At 29.7% G+C, this 18,236-nt stretch overlaps 1 protein-coding gene across 1 annotated transcript in view; it reads right to left on the reverse strand.

The window, feature by feature from the left end:
• The window catches only part of LOC142321310 (glutamate receptor ionotropic, kainate 2), a 520,894-nt gene that overhangs the window by 238,179 nt on the left and 264,479 nt on the right, over positions 1-18,236 (reverse strand). Inside the window, exon 7 of the mRNA XM_075359304.1 lies at positions 6,143-6,295. Coding sequence (XP_075215419.1) covers positions 6,143-6,295 — 153 coding nt within the window. The remainder of the gene's footprint in view (positions 1-6,142; positions 6,296-18,236) is intronic.

Genomic DNA, 18,236 nt, shown 5'->3' on the forward strand with positions numbered 1-18,236 from the left:
AAGAGTACATTATTATACTTTTATATCTGTCCGTAATGAATAAATAAATTTAAAAAAATATATATATTAAAGGGAATTACAATAATATTATCAGCTTGTCACTTGTTTGTTGAAAAATATATTAATCTTTACGTTTTTATTGGGGGTACAATCAGAAGCATCGTCTTTGTTCAATAATTATTCTTTTATGATTCACATTGAAGCTTCTTGTCTGACAGAATAGACTTGAAATGTGAGGTGGAAAATCGAGTATTATTATCTCCAATCTAATAATTTCCTAAACCAAACATTTCAGTTTTGCTTAAAAGGTTTTGGTTTGAATTTTAGTTTTTATTTAACAGGAAAATATATGTACCTTTTTTCTTTCTATGTTGTAATTTCCTCTTCTGGAGACTTATATTATTCAATTGCTAACTACTTACTAATTTGTTTTATTTAACTCTTGATTAGTTAAGGATTTTATTTTTGCATTTATATTTTACTATATATTTACTCCTGCTCATCCCTTACACTACTGCCCATAAAGGAGTGTAATGGATGTAGCGTGTATGTATATATCGTAACAAGACCGGTATAGCGGACCTGTGATACGGATTCCTGCCAATTATGAAGAAACTAGTAGAAAACATAATAATGGGAAGAATTCAGAAAGGGGCTAAAAGGAACCCTTTTAGTAAAGGTAACAGGTCCATTAATAATCGTTTTTTGTAATATTGCCCACTGACACACAATAAACACATATCGTTCCATGAGAAGAATTACCGAACGAAGGTTTAAAATCATGGGAACGAAAGGGCTCGGTTGGTCATTCTCACGCTTCAAATTGGTTTCGGTCTGGGAGGTAAAGATGATGGAAGTACTTCGGGGAAGACCAGTAAAAAATCAGTTCCGCAAGGAGAGGCTGCGAGATATGAGTTTCGCGAAGAGAGTCTGCAGATGTGCGTTTGCGAGATGAAGTCTGTGATGTGAGTTCTGCGAATCAGTCCGCGAGATGTCAGTCAGCAAGTGTATTCTGCGAGGTGGTCAGTGAAGGACCGAATTTCAAATTGAACTAAGTTGGCGCAACCAAAGTAACGCCACAAGTAATGGTTTGGTGAGTTACTGTAAGACTAAAAGTGAAAGAGATGATGTACTAAATTTTATTCATAAACTGTTAGGGTAGTTTTATTTGAGAACAGCAAAGGTATTTGCAGTAAAATAACTTTATACTTGTCTTATCTATTGTACTTTTGTTGTTAATACAAGACTCGTGGTTAGACTATCGGTCATGTAATGTCTTTTGAATTCAGATTTGTAATCTGTTTTTTTTTTTTTTTTTTTCCGTAGGGGGAGGAAAAATCTTTGACAGCCGCCGTCTGGCCCGCACTGACGGCAGTGCGGGGCTCTCACCCGCTAACAAACTTTCACTCTTGAGCAGGGGCTAGATGTAAACCATATGGTATGTACAGCCCCTTCATAATCACGAAGGCACTATCCGAATCTGGATGATCGGAAGGTGTTCCCAGTGGGCGATCGACGAGCAACGACTCGGAGGAGCCCCGCAACTACCCCCCAGAAGCTGGCCCCCCTTGATCACTAGTCATCAAACTCCATATCTCTATCGATCCGGATCTCCTTAGCCTGTCGTCTCCTCTCCTTATTGGCCTTCTCTCCTATCATTATTGTGATCGTAGTCGAGATACACTCCCATTTGTCTCTCTATTGCTGAACATCACCTCGATTATATTGTTGGTCCCCTTCACACCCTGATCGTCGAGCACTACTAGTAAGTCGCGCCATCTATGGCTAAAGAACACCACATGCTCTGCTGTATTCAGCTCTCTGTAATCATGACAGCGACCTGCATGGCATCTGCCCATCCTGTACAGATAGTTCCGGAAACATCCATCTCCAGACAGAAACTGGGTGAATTCGTAGCCTGGCTCAGATCCTGACGTCACTGATAAGCCCATAGGTCTACCTTCCTTTGTCTGAATCCCGCCATCTGTCACGCCAAGCCATGTAGAAACCGTCAGTTGGTTCTTTTCTGCCGTCTGGACACTAATGAACCTCTCATTTGCGCTTATTATTATTATTGACATTTAATATTATTATTGTTTACTGTTGCCATTATTGTTATTATTCTAATTATTATTGTGAAATTTTTTTCTTTATTGTCTGTTATTATTATTATTATTCTGATTAGTATACTTTTTTATAATTTGTTTTATGGTAGCCGTACTATTATTACTATTATTGTCATTATTATTGATTTGCCTGTGGTTTTTTTATGTTTTCCAATCAATAAATTGTAATTATATAAAGATTTTCAATTGTCAATCTCTCAATATCCTGATCGAGCCGCGAACACGCTACAATATGCCCACCGTAACCGCTCGACGGTTGGTAGAGTGTCTTAGGCTATATATATATATATATATATTCAAAAATGTTTTAAATTTAAAATATTTTTAAATTTAAAAAAATTGAAAAATTACACTATTGACAAATACTATAAAATTATCACGCTCTTTAATTATCCTGTATTAGCAATTATCCTATATTAAAGAACAATTTTTTTATTGGCAGACGTGTTTTTTAATGTTTAATATTTATCTCTGGTTCCTTCTATTTAGTCAATTTTTTTTGTTTTTTTTGTTTTCTTAAATGTAGAAAACACTAATGTGCAGTCTATGTATTCTTTAATTAATGTACTTTTGGCTTATCTATGTGACATTTTTATCGAATGTTCGAATTATTTTTATTGTCAGTTTACTATGATTAAATTTTCGGTTTCAATATTATTTTATTTAGTTAACATATTTAACGACTTTTCTTATTATTTTGTTTCGTTATACTTTTTATCAATTTTAAATTGCCAGGTTGAGCTTGTAGGACTAAATAGCCTAATCACCCAGACAAATAGTTAACCACCCAGACAGACTTATGATTAAAAAAATATGAATATTATTACCCCCCCCCCCCCGATAATCAAGATACCACATTAAATTTCATTATTTTAGGTTTAATAATCTTTGAAGTTTACACTAAACTTCATATCGTACGTAAACAGATTTTGTCATCGGACAATTTTTGTAATCATAATTTCAATATTTATGTCGATAAAAGAAACAACAAAATTTTTATAGATGCTAATATTTTTACAACTGTGTTACATTAAAAAAAAGTCACTTATTCTTAAACATAATAATAATCACTTCTATCAAACCAAATAAAACTAATTTTGCATAAATCGGCATAGTTCTTTTGCAAATGAGTAAGGACCATATAATGATTTTGTTGTCATATGAACTAGCATGAGTCACAAGTCGGCATTAGAGAAGGCAATATTGCATAGCCTTTTCTATGAAAAACAAGTCCGATGCTAGGTAAAGTGAGGCATGAAGTGATATCGCACTGTCTTCTTTACTTCTGCCAAATATACAATTGGATATCCCCATGAAATTCATCAAAAGTTGCTGATAATTATATATGTGTAGTACTCGTGTATGGTTTTTACCTGATCTTTACGATGCTTTTTCTCTCCGCATCATTTAATAATTAGTAATTTAGAATTTCTTTTCAAAATACTATTCATCCTCATTATAATAACAGCTACTTTTTTAATTTGAAATATATTTATTTGGCTTATTATGTATCACGTAACGGTTTTCTTAATGTAAAAAGTAATCGTTCATGACTGATGTAGTTGTTACTCAAAAAATGGATGCTAATTGGTAAATCGAACGTCAGAAAGGATCGAAATTTGATATTGATGTGTAAAAAATATTTTTTAACCTCTTAGTACGGCGCAATGGTAAAATTATTGTGAGTTTCACACGAATATAATACCGCGTTGGATCATAAAGTAGTAAAAATATAATATTTCATTAATTTTTCACCGTAGCAGCACAACGGCAGAACCGATTTAGATGCATGTCGCAGCGTTGGAATCCTTACGTTATCGGGAATTTCATAGGCTATATAAATATATATATTTAAATAAATTTAAAAAATGGAAAAAAGTTATGCTTTATACAAATAATATATGCAAAATTGTCACCCGCACGATCTTTAATTACATTACGAGTAATTCTTATACTTGTAATATCCTATATTAAAAAGCGATGTTTGTCAGTAATGTTTTTTTTGACAGTCGGGTTTTTTAATACTTAATATTTTTTGTTTTATTTTGAGAAAAAAAATTTCATTTGCAGAATTAAATTGCGTAAATTATCAGAAAAAACTGAGAATAAAAGTAATAATTTTGAATTTTTTACCTTAATTAAGAAGCAAGTTATTAATAATCAAACTCATCGGTAAAGATATGACCTAACTACTATAGCAGGGCCGTAATAATACCTTAAAATATACGGTTTATTTTCTATGAAGTAGGGTATGAGTATAGTTCAAAACGGCGTTGCCTAGACGGCCACTTCATTCTACCACTAAAAAAAAAAATAAACCCCAATAAAACTGTCTGACGCACAGTTGTTATACTGACAGTGATGTCCTGGTAAGATAAATAACCATTTAAATTTAATAAAATATACTGTTTGCTGTAAATTTTATTCAAAGTCATTTTGTATTACTAAGTTCAACTGTAATTTTAGTTTTTCTTTTAACATTTTACATTTTCAGTTATTACATAACGTCGTGCTTTATAAATTTATATGAAATCAGTTTTTACTCAAAATTCAGACAATAAAATATTTATTAGATTATTCGTAGATTTTTAGGGATTACTATCATATATCAGAATCCAAAATAATCAGATGGAAGATTAACTTTTCATATTAACTTCAATACTTTTGTTCTTGTGAAGATACGATTTACTGAAAAATTTATGTATAAGTCGGTTAATTAAATATTTTCAAATGTAATTATAACTAAAAAAAACTATTATAAAAATAATAATTTAATGTTGGAAATATTTTTATTTCTATTTTTTGTTGAATTCAAAAAAAATATGTTTTTAATATGATCCATATGTTTTTTTTTTGTATTCATTTCAGTCTTATTCTTTATCAATATGCCGTTATACAGAGTGATTCGCGAAGAATGCAACAAACTTACAGGACATTTTCTACTTTTGAAAATGAAAAAGAAAGTTCATGCAAACTCAGGTTCGGAGAATAAGTTACATTCTTCGTGAATCTTTTAGTATAATTAAAATTTATATATTTAAACAATTGCTAAGATTTGTATTATGCAATGTTTTACTTATGTTATGTTTGAGTTGCATATAGAGTCAAGAAAATCGGATTTAATTTCAGTTTTTTTATTTTTTTTTATTAATTAAATCTCTTTATATTTATTTTTTTGCAGGTGTTTTATTTTTAAATAAAACATTAAAAATTACCTTTTTTAACTAGGCGTAGAAATTTACGCAATTGAAATCTTTGCATAATCTAATATTGCTTAACGTGAAAAAAAAAAAAAAAACAGTAAGATCAATTCCCTTTTATAAAAGACTTTTTTTTTTAATTCTCAGGACATATTCAAACAACAAATATAAAAATTATAGTAACTGAAAGAGTTGTAAAAAACTTTTCAAATTTCAAAGAGGTGATCCTGTCCCATCTTGCGGGAGTATATTTTTTTATACGCGTTGGGTAAATTTTAGTTTCATGGAAAAAGTAATATTTAAAACGATGTCCGCAAGAAATATATCTGAATTACTTCCAGGGTAATGATTAATATCTCACTCACACTCGTATGAGTGTGTGAGTGGGCGTGTAACCCCCCTTTCAGAAGGAATGCTTCGCTAGCGGTTCCAGGAAGGGTGGCAGCCAGGGGTGGCGGTTTAGTCGGTAGTGCGCAGGTTTACATACGCATATTAATAACATCTTGCGACACCTTTTTGCGAGCCCGACACTGCTTAGGCGTCCGTAAATGGGATTCCCCACCCACCTCTTTAACAAAACAAAAAAAAAAGTTATGATTAATATGCGATTCCCAACGGAACAGTGGGTAGTTAACGCGTTTAAATATAATATTTTGATATAATTTGCTGATTGGTCAACAAAATGTTTCTACTTTAAAACTGGTTTTGAGATTTACTTAATTAAATATATATTTTAATCAGTTTTATAATTATCAGAATAATTTAATGGGTAATTAGTTTTTTATTTATAGAAATGATTTATAATAAATTACTTACCGAGTTTATATAATTGTACAATGATAAGCCATCATTCCATGGAGATTCAAGTTCACATGATAAATTAGCTGGTCTTAACACATGACCGCGGTCCAGTGCTGCTAAACCTGCAGCAAACACTTGTACTGCATCATATATTAGTGCTGGTTCTGCCTGAAAATAATACAGTTAAGTAATTATTATATTCAGAATGTAACACGGCCCTTTTTATTTAAAAATATACGTACTTTTCTCACTAGGCTAACGGTTACGATTTAAAAACTGCAAGAGTGATGCTTTAAAGTCATACTCATTATTTAGATTGTATTTATTAATTACATTGTAATATATTTTTTTAATTATGACTTTATTACTTCTTTTCTAAATTTTACACTAATATCATTAAATAATATTGATAGATAATTCTTACTTTTTTCATTATTACCAAACGTATATTTTTTTCAAGCTTTTCAAATGGATTCTCTTTAGTTATCATTATCTATGTAAGTCTATTTCCTTACTTCGTCTCACCGGCCTTTTAAATTACCGTTGAATATCTTACTGAAAAATTGAGTTTTACACTGTAATACTGATCCTACTGTAACTACTTTATTACATAAAATAGTGTATTATCATCAAAAATAAGTCTTTCAGAGATAAAATCGAGGCTATATCTATAATTTTTCTTCATATTTTGGGAGTAAGTAAATCCAGGAAATAGAGTGTTGTTTTTGTTTAAATTAATAAACAGAATCACTAAATAACAGAATCAAACATAAATAACAGAATCACTAACATGAACTCAATGAAATCGGTTTACAATAGATGAGCAGTATATAAAAGTTACTTTTAATTTTTAAATTAACTTTCATTCTATATTACATTATTATTATTGTTTATTTGTCCTGTCAACTTTTACTAAGTTTTAGGCATTTTTTTACAACTATTTAACTACGCAAATAGAACGTACTAAACTTTTGATCAACACTTGAAAATTAAAAGGTTTGTCAAAATTATCCTGCAATAAAGAGTGGCTGTTTACAATTCCTTTAACTGTGGTGATGTCAAGCCGATAGAGGTACGCAGTAGAGATAGTACCTCAGCAGTGTACTGCAGTAGGAAAAATTGAAATTGAAGATGTTACAAGGTTAGCGTGATTTCGTGTAAATTCCCTCACACTTGTTGAGCATAACTGTCCTCTATACCGCCGACACGTATCTTCCTTAACCGCATGCACTCCTTCTTATATGGCAATTGTTCTTAGATAAAGTTAAAGACCAGTATTCTGAAGTGAATGTACAGCGAACTGAGTTAGTGGAAGAAAGTTAGCCACACAGTCTATTTTCAGTTCTTATTTTATAAATTAAATGTATTCTCAAGAATTATTTGTTTACAAGTATTAAAAGTTTAACGAATTTATTAGCGGTTAAATCGTACATACAAAAATTATATTAACATATTTTTTTCAAGTTATTTTATTAAATGTTATTAAATAAAATAATTATTTCCGTTAAATCCATAAATGGAATATTTATTTAAATGTTTATAAAAGTAGAATAACTGCAAATTGAGTTCACAGAGATAATACCATTTTTAGGTCTACTAATTTTACTCATATCCATGCATTGCTACATTCTAGCATCTATTGTTGTTTAGTTATTATAATAATTTTTCCATTTTTATTTTTTCTGAACTTTTTTTATTAAATTATGATTTAGCTTTACTGAAAACAGGAAGTACTACACAAAATATTGTTAAAAAAACATAGTGTAAATGTTTAGAAATAAATTAATTAACTGAAAAGTTAGTCTGCTACATAATTGTGATATTACGATGTAAACTATAACTTATTTTATGAAGTTTCTTTTTCAAGTTGTCACCTAAACATTGATAAATTTATATTATGGCGTACCATAATACCGTATAAAATAACTTATCATATACCTCGGTATTACTGTAGGGTAGCCTAGTTCATACTACACAAGGTTTAGTGCAATAAAAATAAGTTTAAATAAATGTTTCTATGTTTATCCGTAAAATTATGATTATAATTTTTTAGGTTTACTATTCGTATATGTCAAATATTAATCTTCTTATTACAATTTCATACTTTAAAAAACTAAAGTATACCGTTATATTTATGACAATACTCAAAAAATAAGATCGAGATTAAGGTGTGCTCCGAAGACATTGACCACAGCATTCATATGTTGGAGTCTTTTGAGGAAGTTTTAGGCTGGCTAGAAGAGTGATTTCAGGGGTGACAACATGTTCGGCCAAGTGTGAAGGACGAAGCCACACAGACTTAACAAATTGTCTGTGACGAGGCAACTCAAACTCCGGATGAGGATTTGGGACGAGCTACGACTTGGTCACTTGAGGAGCTGTGGTGGGCGGTTGAAGATGGGGTCCCTGAAGCCGATCTTGAACTGTTGGTCCTTAGGGGCTGGCCTGAGGACATCTTCCGGTCCACCACCCTTGTTGAGGGTACTGAAAATTTGGACGAAGGAGTTGGCTCCACCTGGATTGTTGACGAGGTGGTTGGAATTTTGGTTCAGCGAATGACAGTGCTTTGGAAAGCTCTGCGGCTCAGCGACTTGACGATTGCTAGCAGATTGAAACCTGGACAGGTCCTCCTTTTACAGTCGACCGCTCGGGAACTCTTCGAAGAGGATAGCAGCTGTGAGGATGCACTTGGGCGGAACGATTACACTTTGGTCATCAATTCTGCGGCGGAGGATCGTAGGAGTGGCCTCTTCTATTTGCAGGTCCATCTCCAGGGGTGTAAGAGAATATATAAGATCGGCGGATGTGCTTCTGTGGTCCACAAGGGCGGGTCGGACAATATTCTCCCTAAGTTGATCATCAACTCGTTTATTTGTTTTTTGTTGCCAATCACTTAATCGCTCTTTGGTTTAAATAATTCTTCTGATCTTAATTTATGAACATTAATTAAACTAGAGAACGTGAACACGTTCTCTAGTTTTCAAATTTTCTCTCTCTTTATATTCATCATCTTCTCTTAATCATATTTTATTCTTTCCTTGACTATATTTTATATTTTTATTCTTAACTTTTTCTTCCTCGTTATATTTATCATATTTTCTTAATCTTTTTATTCTTTCTTTGTTTGGAACCTTTTCTTCCTTTTTTTAACTTCTTTTTTTAATTTAAATATATTGATTTATTAATAATTATTAATCTTTGTAAAAAAAATGCAATAAATAATAATTTAATATTCAAAATAAAAATTTAAAAAAATATGTAAAACCAAAGGTTATTAGTGAAATAACAGTACTTTTAAAAATGTATATATGTAATTTAATAAGCGTACAAGACAGACATGTGATGTCCACATCAGATTTTTTTTTCTTGTAATTTTGCCTTTTAAAATTATGTTTTTTAAGTATCCACGAATTTATGTAAGTAATAAATTCTTTTACGTTTTGTCAATTTTTTGATGAATTTTGTTTTGAAGAAGTAGTTTGATGATTGCATTTTAAACGATTGTGTCATTCGATTAAGTATTTATATTGTTTCTTTCTAATAGATAATTTTATTGAAGCTTACCCAGAATTGTGTAAACATTTTTTTACTGTACTTGAAAAATTAATCAAATTAAAAAAAAATTAATTAAAATTAAAAATTAGGTAATTAAAATATTAATCGTTTATAAAAACAGTATTATTAAAGTATGTTGTTATTTTCTTAACAATTAAGAAATTTCTATATACTAACAAATCTTAGTAAAAATTTTTATGATGACAATTTGATTTTTTTGATTTGATAAGAGTTTCACACGTTTGTTTAATTTTACAGGTGGACAACCGTATTTTATTACGTAATACAACAAATTTTTTTGGATGTTTCTCTTTATCCAATTTGTCTTCACGATTTCCAGAGATTTCCAATGATATTAACAACCAGAGAATTTCCTGACTGATCCAAAATCAGAATCCTATTTTTGAATAGAGCATTCAGAAAGTTGACACCGGAGGTAAGTCTTTAAAAACAACTTTGCCAATCTTTTCCAGTAACTGGAGTAATCTCTTTGTGCAGCAGGATGTTTAAAAATATTCATTATCCCTTAAGTAGAATGGAGGTGTAAAGAATGGTTTATTTGTAAAACGTTCTCTTAGAGTGGTACAGTTTCCCTTGAACTCATACTAACAAGTGGGATTTCTTGCCTCGAACAACGTAATAATGAGTTTATAAAAAATAATTACATTTTCCTTCATCTACAATCGAATATTTAAAATTTTAGCATTATTGTAAATGATGTATGTACCATTTTTTCAGATAATAGCGTTTATTTTATGGATAATGAACTCTCCTGGCGTGGTCCAATAATAATCTACGACTAACTGTTCAGTCGTGTTCACGAATCCCAGCCGTGGCTATATTGTTCAAGTTCGTACATGTTTTCTGAATTTTTTTTTGAGAAGTGTTTATTTTTTACCTACACCTTCATTTCCGTCTGGGTTTAGTCGATTAGTTTTTTAGTTCAGTTTTAGAATATAGATTACAGCGTTAAGACTTACCCCAAAATTCGATGGTAATATTATTTAATCCTGAATACATCCTTGATCCGTTTCTATGGCGTAAGACCCACATTGTACTACCACTTAATATAATTAATTATTAATTTACTAATAATTAATTAATTAACTATTAATTATTGTAATATTCAACTACTATTTAATATACGCTAAATAATCAGAATATATAAAAGCTGCCACTAAATGTTAAAAATCTGATTTTAGGCTAAGTTTTAATGAATAAATATTAGTAGGAAAAAAGAAACCTAATTAAGATTTTTAAATAATTAAATAATAAAAAAAATCTTTTTTAATTAATTTACATAGTACTTTAACATTTTACGTGAAACTGCAATATAAAAACTTAAATATTTTAAATTGAAAGACAATTAGGTTTAGGTCAATTTTTTTTGCAACTTTTAACTTTATAAACATTTACTTTATTGATCTTTAAACAAGGTTAAAGTACGTAATTTTACACATTTTATACCTCTGTTTAAAAATGTAAATTTTGTTTGAATTTATATACAAAACAAAATTCATACTTTTTCTTTAAATAAGAAAAGATGTATCCAAGGTCAGTTTCTTGCTTTGGAATGCAATTTCCTTCGGTATCAATGGAACGGTTAGGATTATTAGTTTTTCTACTGTAGAATTCGCTTAAAAAAACTTAATTTAAATTCATATGGGACAAATTGTGCTATTGGAATCACACTTTATCGATTGCAGTGGAGTAAGAAAACTAAAGATGATTTATGTGTAGATTAAATGTCTGATAGACCAATAATTATTACGTCTAGAACAATTATTACTTACGTCTGATATTTTTAATAGAGCCTTTAATAACATTAGCTTTTGAATTCATATTCTAAATGGTATTTCGGACACTATAAATAACTAAGACAATATTGATTTCAATATGATAAAAATCATAACCTTTTTCTTAATTATTTCAGTTATAAAAAAAATCTAATTAGGAGATTTGTGTAGTTTTATATTTAACATTTCCGAATTTGAGGGTATATATATACATATATTGGAAAAGAGAAAAAATTGAGAAAATGGTTATGGTAGAATAAAATAATTTTTTTTTTAATTTATACGTTATTCATTAATTACATTAATAAAATAATATCTCGGTCAGTATTTCAACACAATTTAATTCGGTCGCAAAACTAATGGGCCGAGCATTAAATGTGAGTATTCTGCGAGAGAGTGTAGGAATGTAATTGTATAGATATACGAGTTGGTGGTGCAATTTAGAAGCGTGTTGCGGTGGCCATTGTGCTTCAGCACCACAATAGGACGGCACGAAATGATGAGGATTATTTCATCCCAGAGCGAAGTCTTTATTTGCGGGGAGGTGTCCGCTAAAGCCCCCTAGTCTTCTATCTTAACACTCCGCACTTATATATCGACCTGGAAATTCCTAAGCGCGCTTTTCACAGCCGGGTCGAAGACTTAACTACTTTATTTCTTTTTTGAAAACTCATTTAGTGTTCCTGAAGTAAAATATAACCGAATTGTTTTATTAATTAATAACTTTTGTACTGTTATTACTGTTAGGCATTTTGTATGTTACATACGTTCATATACTCTGAATTAAAAACTACATTTAAGCAATTGGTTTAAGAAAACATTAATAATAAAAAATATCTGGTAAAATATTATTTACCAGTAAAATATTACTTTTCAGTGATTGTATTCAGTTATTTTTTAATTTTCCTTCTATAGGATTCTTAAAGAAAATGCAATTTAAATTCATATAGGACAGATTATGCAGAGAGAATCGCTATAAATTAAAGTACAGTAAGAAAACTAAACGTGTAGATTAAAGGGCTGGTACTTTTTCTTTTTCTTTTTTTGACTGATGCATTAATTCACCACAGAAGCTTAGGAAGAGACTTATGGAAATGTGAAAATGGAAATTTGTAGGCTATGAAAAATGCTATGCCTGATCTCGCCCCGGATTTAAACCCGGGGTGAAAGGCCGAAATGTTACGGCTCCATCACGGAGATCTTTTTATAATTTTAATACACCTATTGTTTCTAATTTTTTCTTGCCATTTAAAAGTTAAAATATAATATAAAAAGTTTAAAAGAAAAATCCATTTGATCTATTTTTTTTTACGGAAAACATAATAACTTTTATTTTGTTAATCGATACCGGGAAAAGTGTAACGGGTTGAATAAATCGTTTAACAAAATGCTTTTCGCTTTGGTATTTTAGGAATTATGCCGAAATACTTATTAAATATAATCTGATGTGGGCACCACATGACTTCCTTGTACGCCTATTAAATTACATACACAGATTTTTTTTTTAAATGAAAAGTACGTAAAATTTTATTTCAGTAATAACTTCTGATATTTATTCATATATTTTTTATTTATTACGAATTATTATTTATCGTAAATTTCTTCTTTTCAATCGGAGGTTAATAATTATGAATAAACCAATATATAAAAAGTTAAAAAAAATGAGATGAAATCTGATTCGAACCGATATGCCTTGCCCTTCTAAGATCCAAATATTTTATTAATTAAAATTTCATTTAGCTATAACTCTGGAATCGATAAAAATAAATAAGTATACTTATTTTTACTTTTCAACGATATATCTATCGTAGAAAAGCTCTCAGTGAGGGCTTATTTCTACCGTTAAGAAAAAGTCCAAAATACTACGGCTAATCGTTTTTGAGTTATGTCGGATACTTACGTTCGTACGTTCGTACAGACGTCACGCCGAACTAATCAAAATGGATTCAGGGATGGTCAAAGTGGATATTTCCGTTTAAATCTGAAAACCTAAATTTTTCGCTATCACAATACTTCCTTTACTTCGTGCAAGAAGTAAAAATCTGCAATGTATTGATAATTCGCAACATTTTATGATATTTTTTGTGTGAGCAATTCAAGAAAAAAATCTAATTTACACATATAATTGTTCTATTTGGTCAGTTACTTTTTCATAAAAATCAATTTTTAAAACTACGTTAAAAAATTTAGAGATAATTAAAACAAAATGTTAGTCATCGATGTGTATGGTGTCATATGGAAGATATGTATGGTAATTTCTATGTATGCATTTTTGTTCTGTGCTAAAGACCGATATATTTACTATATTCTAAGTCCTGTTTTATAAATTACATTCTTTAATTTTTGTACTTGTTACTCCCAACAGATCCTTCTTATCACCCAATTATCCTTAATCACACACCTAATCTTTTTCATTACAAAATTGTAACATAAAATCCTCTTCTCTCCTAATCATAGAAATACGTTTTTGTTTCGTATTTTGTCAACCCATTTAATTTTTAACATTTTCTAGTAACACACATCTCAGAGTCTATTATTGATGTTTTTACCCTGTAGTTGATTCACGACCAAGCTTAACCTCAGCTCCAAGGAGTGCCATCGCCTCAAACTACCTCGGAAGGGCATAAGGCCCCGCCCAGTCAGTCGGGACTCGGTCTTTCTTTCTTGTCTGCCTCAAATGAGGGGATCCCAAAGGGTTCCCCTCATTTGATCTTAACGCCTCGCCTCTAACGAGGAACCCCAAAGGGATCCCCCGCCGGGACTACTATCTTACTTTCCCCCCAACGGCACTAAAAGAGAGTCCCCACCCGATCATCGAAGATGAGACGCCGGAGCCACCCACCCCTCCCGGATGAGGTTGTCCCTTGCAGATACCACAGCTCAGCTGTATACATATTCATGGTGCTGGCGCAGGTGGGACCGCATACATTCTCGATCTCCGGGTGTATATCCGTGCGATCTACATGACAGACAGCGTAGTTTTGATGGTTTGCTATTTTATACCGTTACTCTTCATACAAATATTTTCAGGAATATATTTCTAATTCTTTGATCTATACTTGATAATATACTGCATTACGGCATGAAATTTCTTCATGTTTCTTATCCTGTCTGCATTTGATCCGTACTTAATCTCATCCATCTGTAGTAATTTTTCTCTCAAATATCAATCTTCTGTAACTTTTGAAGTACATCTACGTATATCCTTCATTATTCTCAATTCCATCACATGTTTTACAATTATTTTTACCATTATTTATTGTTAAAGTATATTTCTCTTCAAACTTCTGTCATCCGTTATATCGTAAGCCATTTTTGGGTAATATTTTATTAAAAATTAGAATGATGATAGTAAAAATAATTAAGAAAAGTTAATTTTTTAAAAGATTTGATTTTACGTAGAAAATTATTTCAAACTATAGTTCGTGAAAACTTGTATGTATTATATATACGTACTCAGTTGACATATGTTGACATAAGTATACATAATATTTTTTATGTATCACCGAGCTCGAAATTCTTTTTTCGTGAATCCTTTAAGTTTTATATCGTAAAAAAGCATTAAATTCAACATCTAGAATTGTGTATGTTTGTCCAGCCATTACCTAAGAACAGTATGATCAATTCTAATGAAACCGGTCGAGTAAATTTAATTTACCTCTTCGCGAAATAAACTTCGAGAGTGCTTTAGTAGCAGGTTTTGTCAAAGTTTATTCAGAATATATAATAATCTCTCCAAACATTTATTGTTCGTCCTGCCGTTTAGAAGAAAATATCATTAATATTTTAGCTGCAATTTTATAAATTTTTAAATGTTGGTTCCAAATCCCAACGGAAGGAAATCTAAGGATTTAAATTTATAAAAAAATAATAAACGAAAAATGAAGAACAAAACGATTTTTAAAAAATGTTAAATAATTCTTTTATTTAATTTTTACGATGTGGAAATATGTATATTATATTTAAAAATTCATTACGAGGATTTTTTTATGAGTAAACGTTAAATCTGATACTTAAATGATCACTAGGCGATTCAGCTAGATAAATTTATTAATTTATGTAACAGCTATAGAAAAAATATTATTAAATAAAAGGTTGTTACTATTTTTGTCATTTATCGAGAAACTGTGTCGATGCCAGTACCCTTAAAGAACATGGAAAAATTTTTCCACATTATTCGTTATACAAGCCTCATTTCATCTTAACGTGGTTACGAGTTTAAAGCAAAATAACACGCTTTATAATAAAGATAAATAATTTAGGGCCTGTATTATATTTATTAATCGAACACTTTTACGTTAAAATTTTGACGTTACTCAAAAATTGTAAGATTTCATTACATTATATTCAGAAAAGTACTTTTTTGACGGTTTAAAAAAAATTTAAAACGACTTTTCCACCCTTCTAAAATATTCAGAAGAAACTTTGAAACTACGTTCAATCAACTGCCTAATAATTAATATATCCTCATTATCCTTACCGACTTGGTCGTGCCTGGAGAAAGTTTTTCCAGTAATCGAATATATTTTAAGAAGTAACTATTTAATCGCGAATAGTTAGCTTTGTCAAATAATTTAATAGAATTCTGATATGTTTTTAATTTGATAAGCTAATTTAGGGAAATGTGTAGTAATTAAAATAAACCTATATTACAAAGGATAAATTAAAAGTGATATTTAAAATATAACTGTTTCCGAACGAGAAAGCTTTTATTTGTATAATAACCGAAAAATGGAAAAACAATAGGTAGCAATAGTCTAGAGACTTCAAATTGCAGGAGAGCCGGGTAAAACTTATTAGTTGGTTTATGGGTCATATTTAAAAATATTTTTATTTTATTGAATCTTATGGCTTATCAAAATTTATTTAAAACATTTTCAAAATGTTTCTTTTTTTGATAGTTTTTCTTCATTCTGTGTAGACAAATTTCAGAAAAGTGATCTAGAAATAAAAGACGTCCGATTTTGTTCTTTGTTACGAAGCCAGATAATTTGCTTTAAACATCGGTATTGGCGAAATGCGGTTAGTTTAAGCGTTGCTATTTCAAAACTTAAATTATATAAAAAGTATTATTTAGAAAGAAGACATCGATTGTTTCATTTAATTCATTATTTATTTAATTTAAATTATTTTTATTTATGTTCGTAAACAATACATCTTAATTGGAAAATATTCGTTTACACCTTATTAATTATAAAAAGAAGATTTATATTGCTAATAAATAACATTTAATCCACGTATAATTTGTTGAAATAATTATTCGATTCATCTTCTCATTAATTAAATAGCAAAAAATACTTCATCATTAACTTTGCTTTAGTTTACGAAGCTCTTTATGACAAATGGAAAACCGTCAACTTAACAAACAAGAAACTCTTAACTAATTGTATTTCTTTGAAATTCAGTGTTTCAAACTTATTTAATGGATTTTCTTCCTTAGTTAGTTGTACTTCTTTCATAATAATAATAAATCCCGCTTTTTAGGTATTAACAATGATGCTTCCTGATTCTTTTTCTCTTTATTTCGTATAAAGGTTTTTTGTTCAATTTCTTTTACCTGCTGTGTTGTTTCTAGTTAATGATTACTTAAACAAAAAAAAAAAAAAAAAAAAAAAAAAAATATTTAGTTGTAGTTATTTTTGATTATGGCTTAAATTAATTTATTTTAATTTGATAGTCTTACCAAGTTTAATTTGATAAAATAAGTTAGTGTTGTTTTTGTATTACAAGCCATTATAGAATTAAAGGTTTTGGTAAATTTACATAGTTTTCTAGATATCGTATATAAAAAAAAAATACAAATAATTCTTCCTAATAATTATTGTAGTTCAATGTACAAAGTACAATGTATTCAAAGTACAAATGGATTTTCTCATTTTCTAGTGAATTTAATAAGTTGTGTTATTAAACAGAGTTGAATAAACGAAATTAAACTTAAGTACAAATTGGAATTATCGACAATAAATGATTTTAGATTTCATAACCAATGACAAAGATGATTTTACTTTGTTAACAATAGCATAAACACTATTTCCACAGACACCTAACGTAACTGACCGATGAAGGTCAAAGAGGTGTTCCCACTGTACTTCCGTACTTCTTTGCTTTTAAACTTCAGTTTATAACTGTACAAAATGGTTAAAATTTAAATTTTAGTATGTTAAATTAAAATTAGTATTAGATTTAATAATTAGTAAACATATTTAAAAATTAGTAGCTTATAAATTTACGGAGAAAGCTGCCTGTAAGGCTTTACTCAGTAACTAGAAGCTTTCAGTCGGCGATCTCATCAGCTGTTCTGGTCGCCATTTTGGAACAAAAAAATTTTACAAAAAATTGTTATAAATATATCTTTACACTTAATAACAAGAAACTTTGCTGCAAAATTAAATAAAAACTGAAAAAAATTTGAAAATTGATAAACATCAAAAGTACAGAAGCAGACGATTGCCGAAAGATCGAATCATCGCAGGCCACTTTCCTCGATTAGTTACATTGTTATTGTTGAAGTTACGCAATTATTATAATAGTTCTAATTTCTCTTTCAATATTTCAATGATTATTCTAAATGTATGCACAATATAATTTATTAAAAAAAGCTCTATGAAAATTATTGCATTGCAATATTGTTTTTATTACGCTTATTGAAAAAAAAACTACAGAATTTACAAATCTGAAATTTTCTTACGTATCTAAATTCATTTAGATTGCAGAGAACAAAAAAACAAAAAAAAAACAGTTAATTTGTCTTATACCAA

Source organism: Lycorma delicatula, chromosome 3 (assembly GCF_047948215.1).
Source record: "Lycorma delicatula isolate Av1 chromosome 3, ASM4794821v1, whole genome shotgun sequence".
Classification (NCBI taxonomy): domain Eukaryota; kingdom Metazoa; phylum Arthropoda; class Insecta; order Hemiptera; family Fulgoridae; genus Lycorma; species Lycorma delicatula.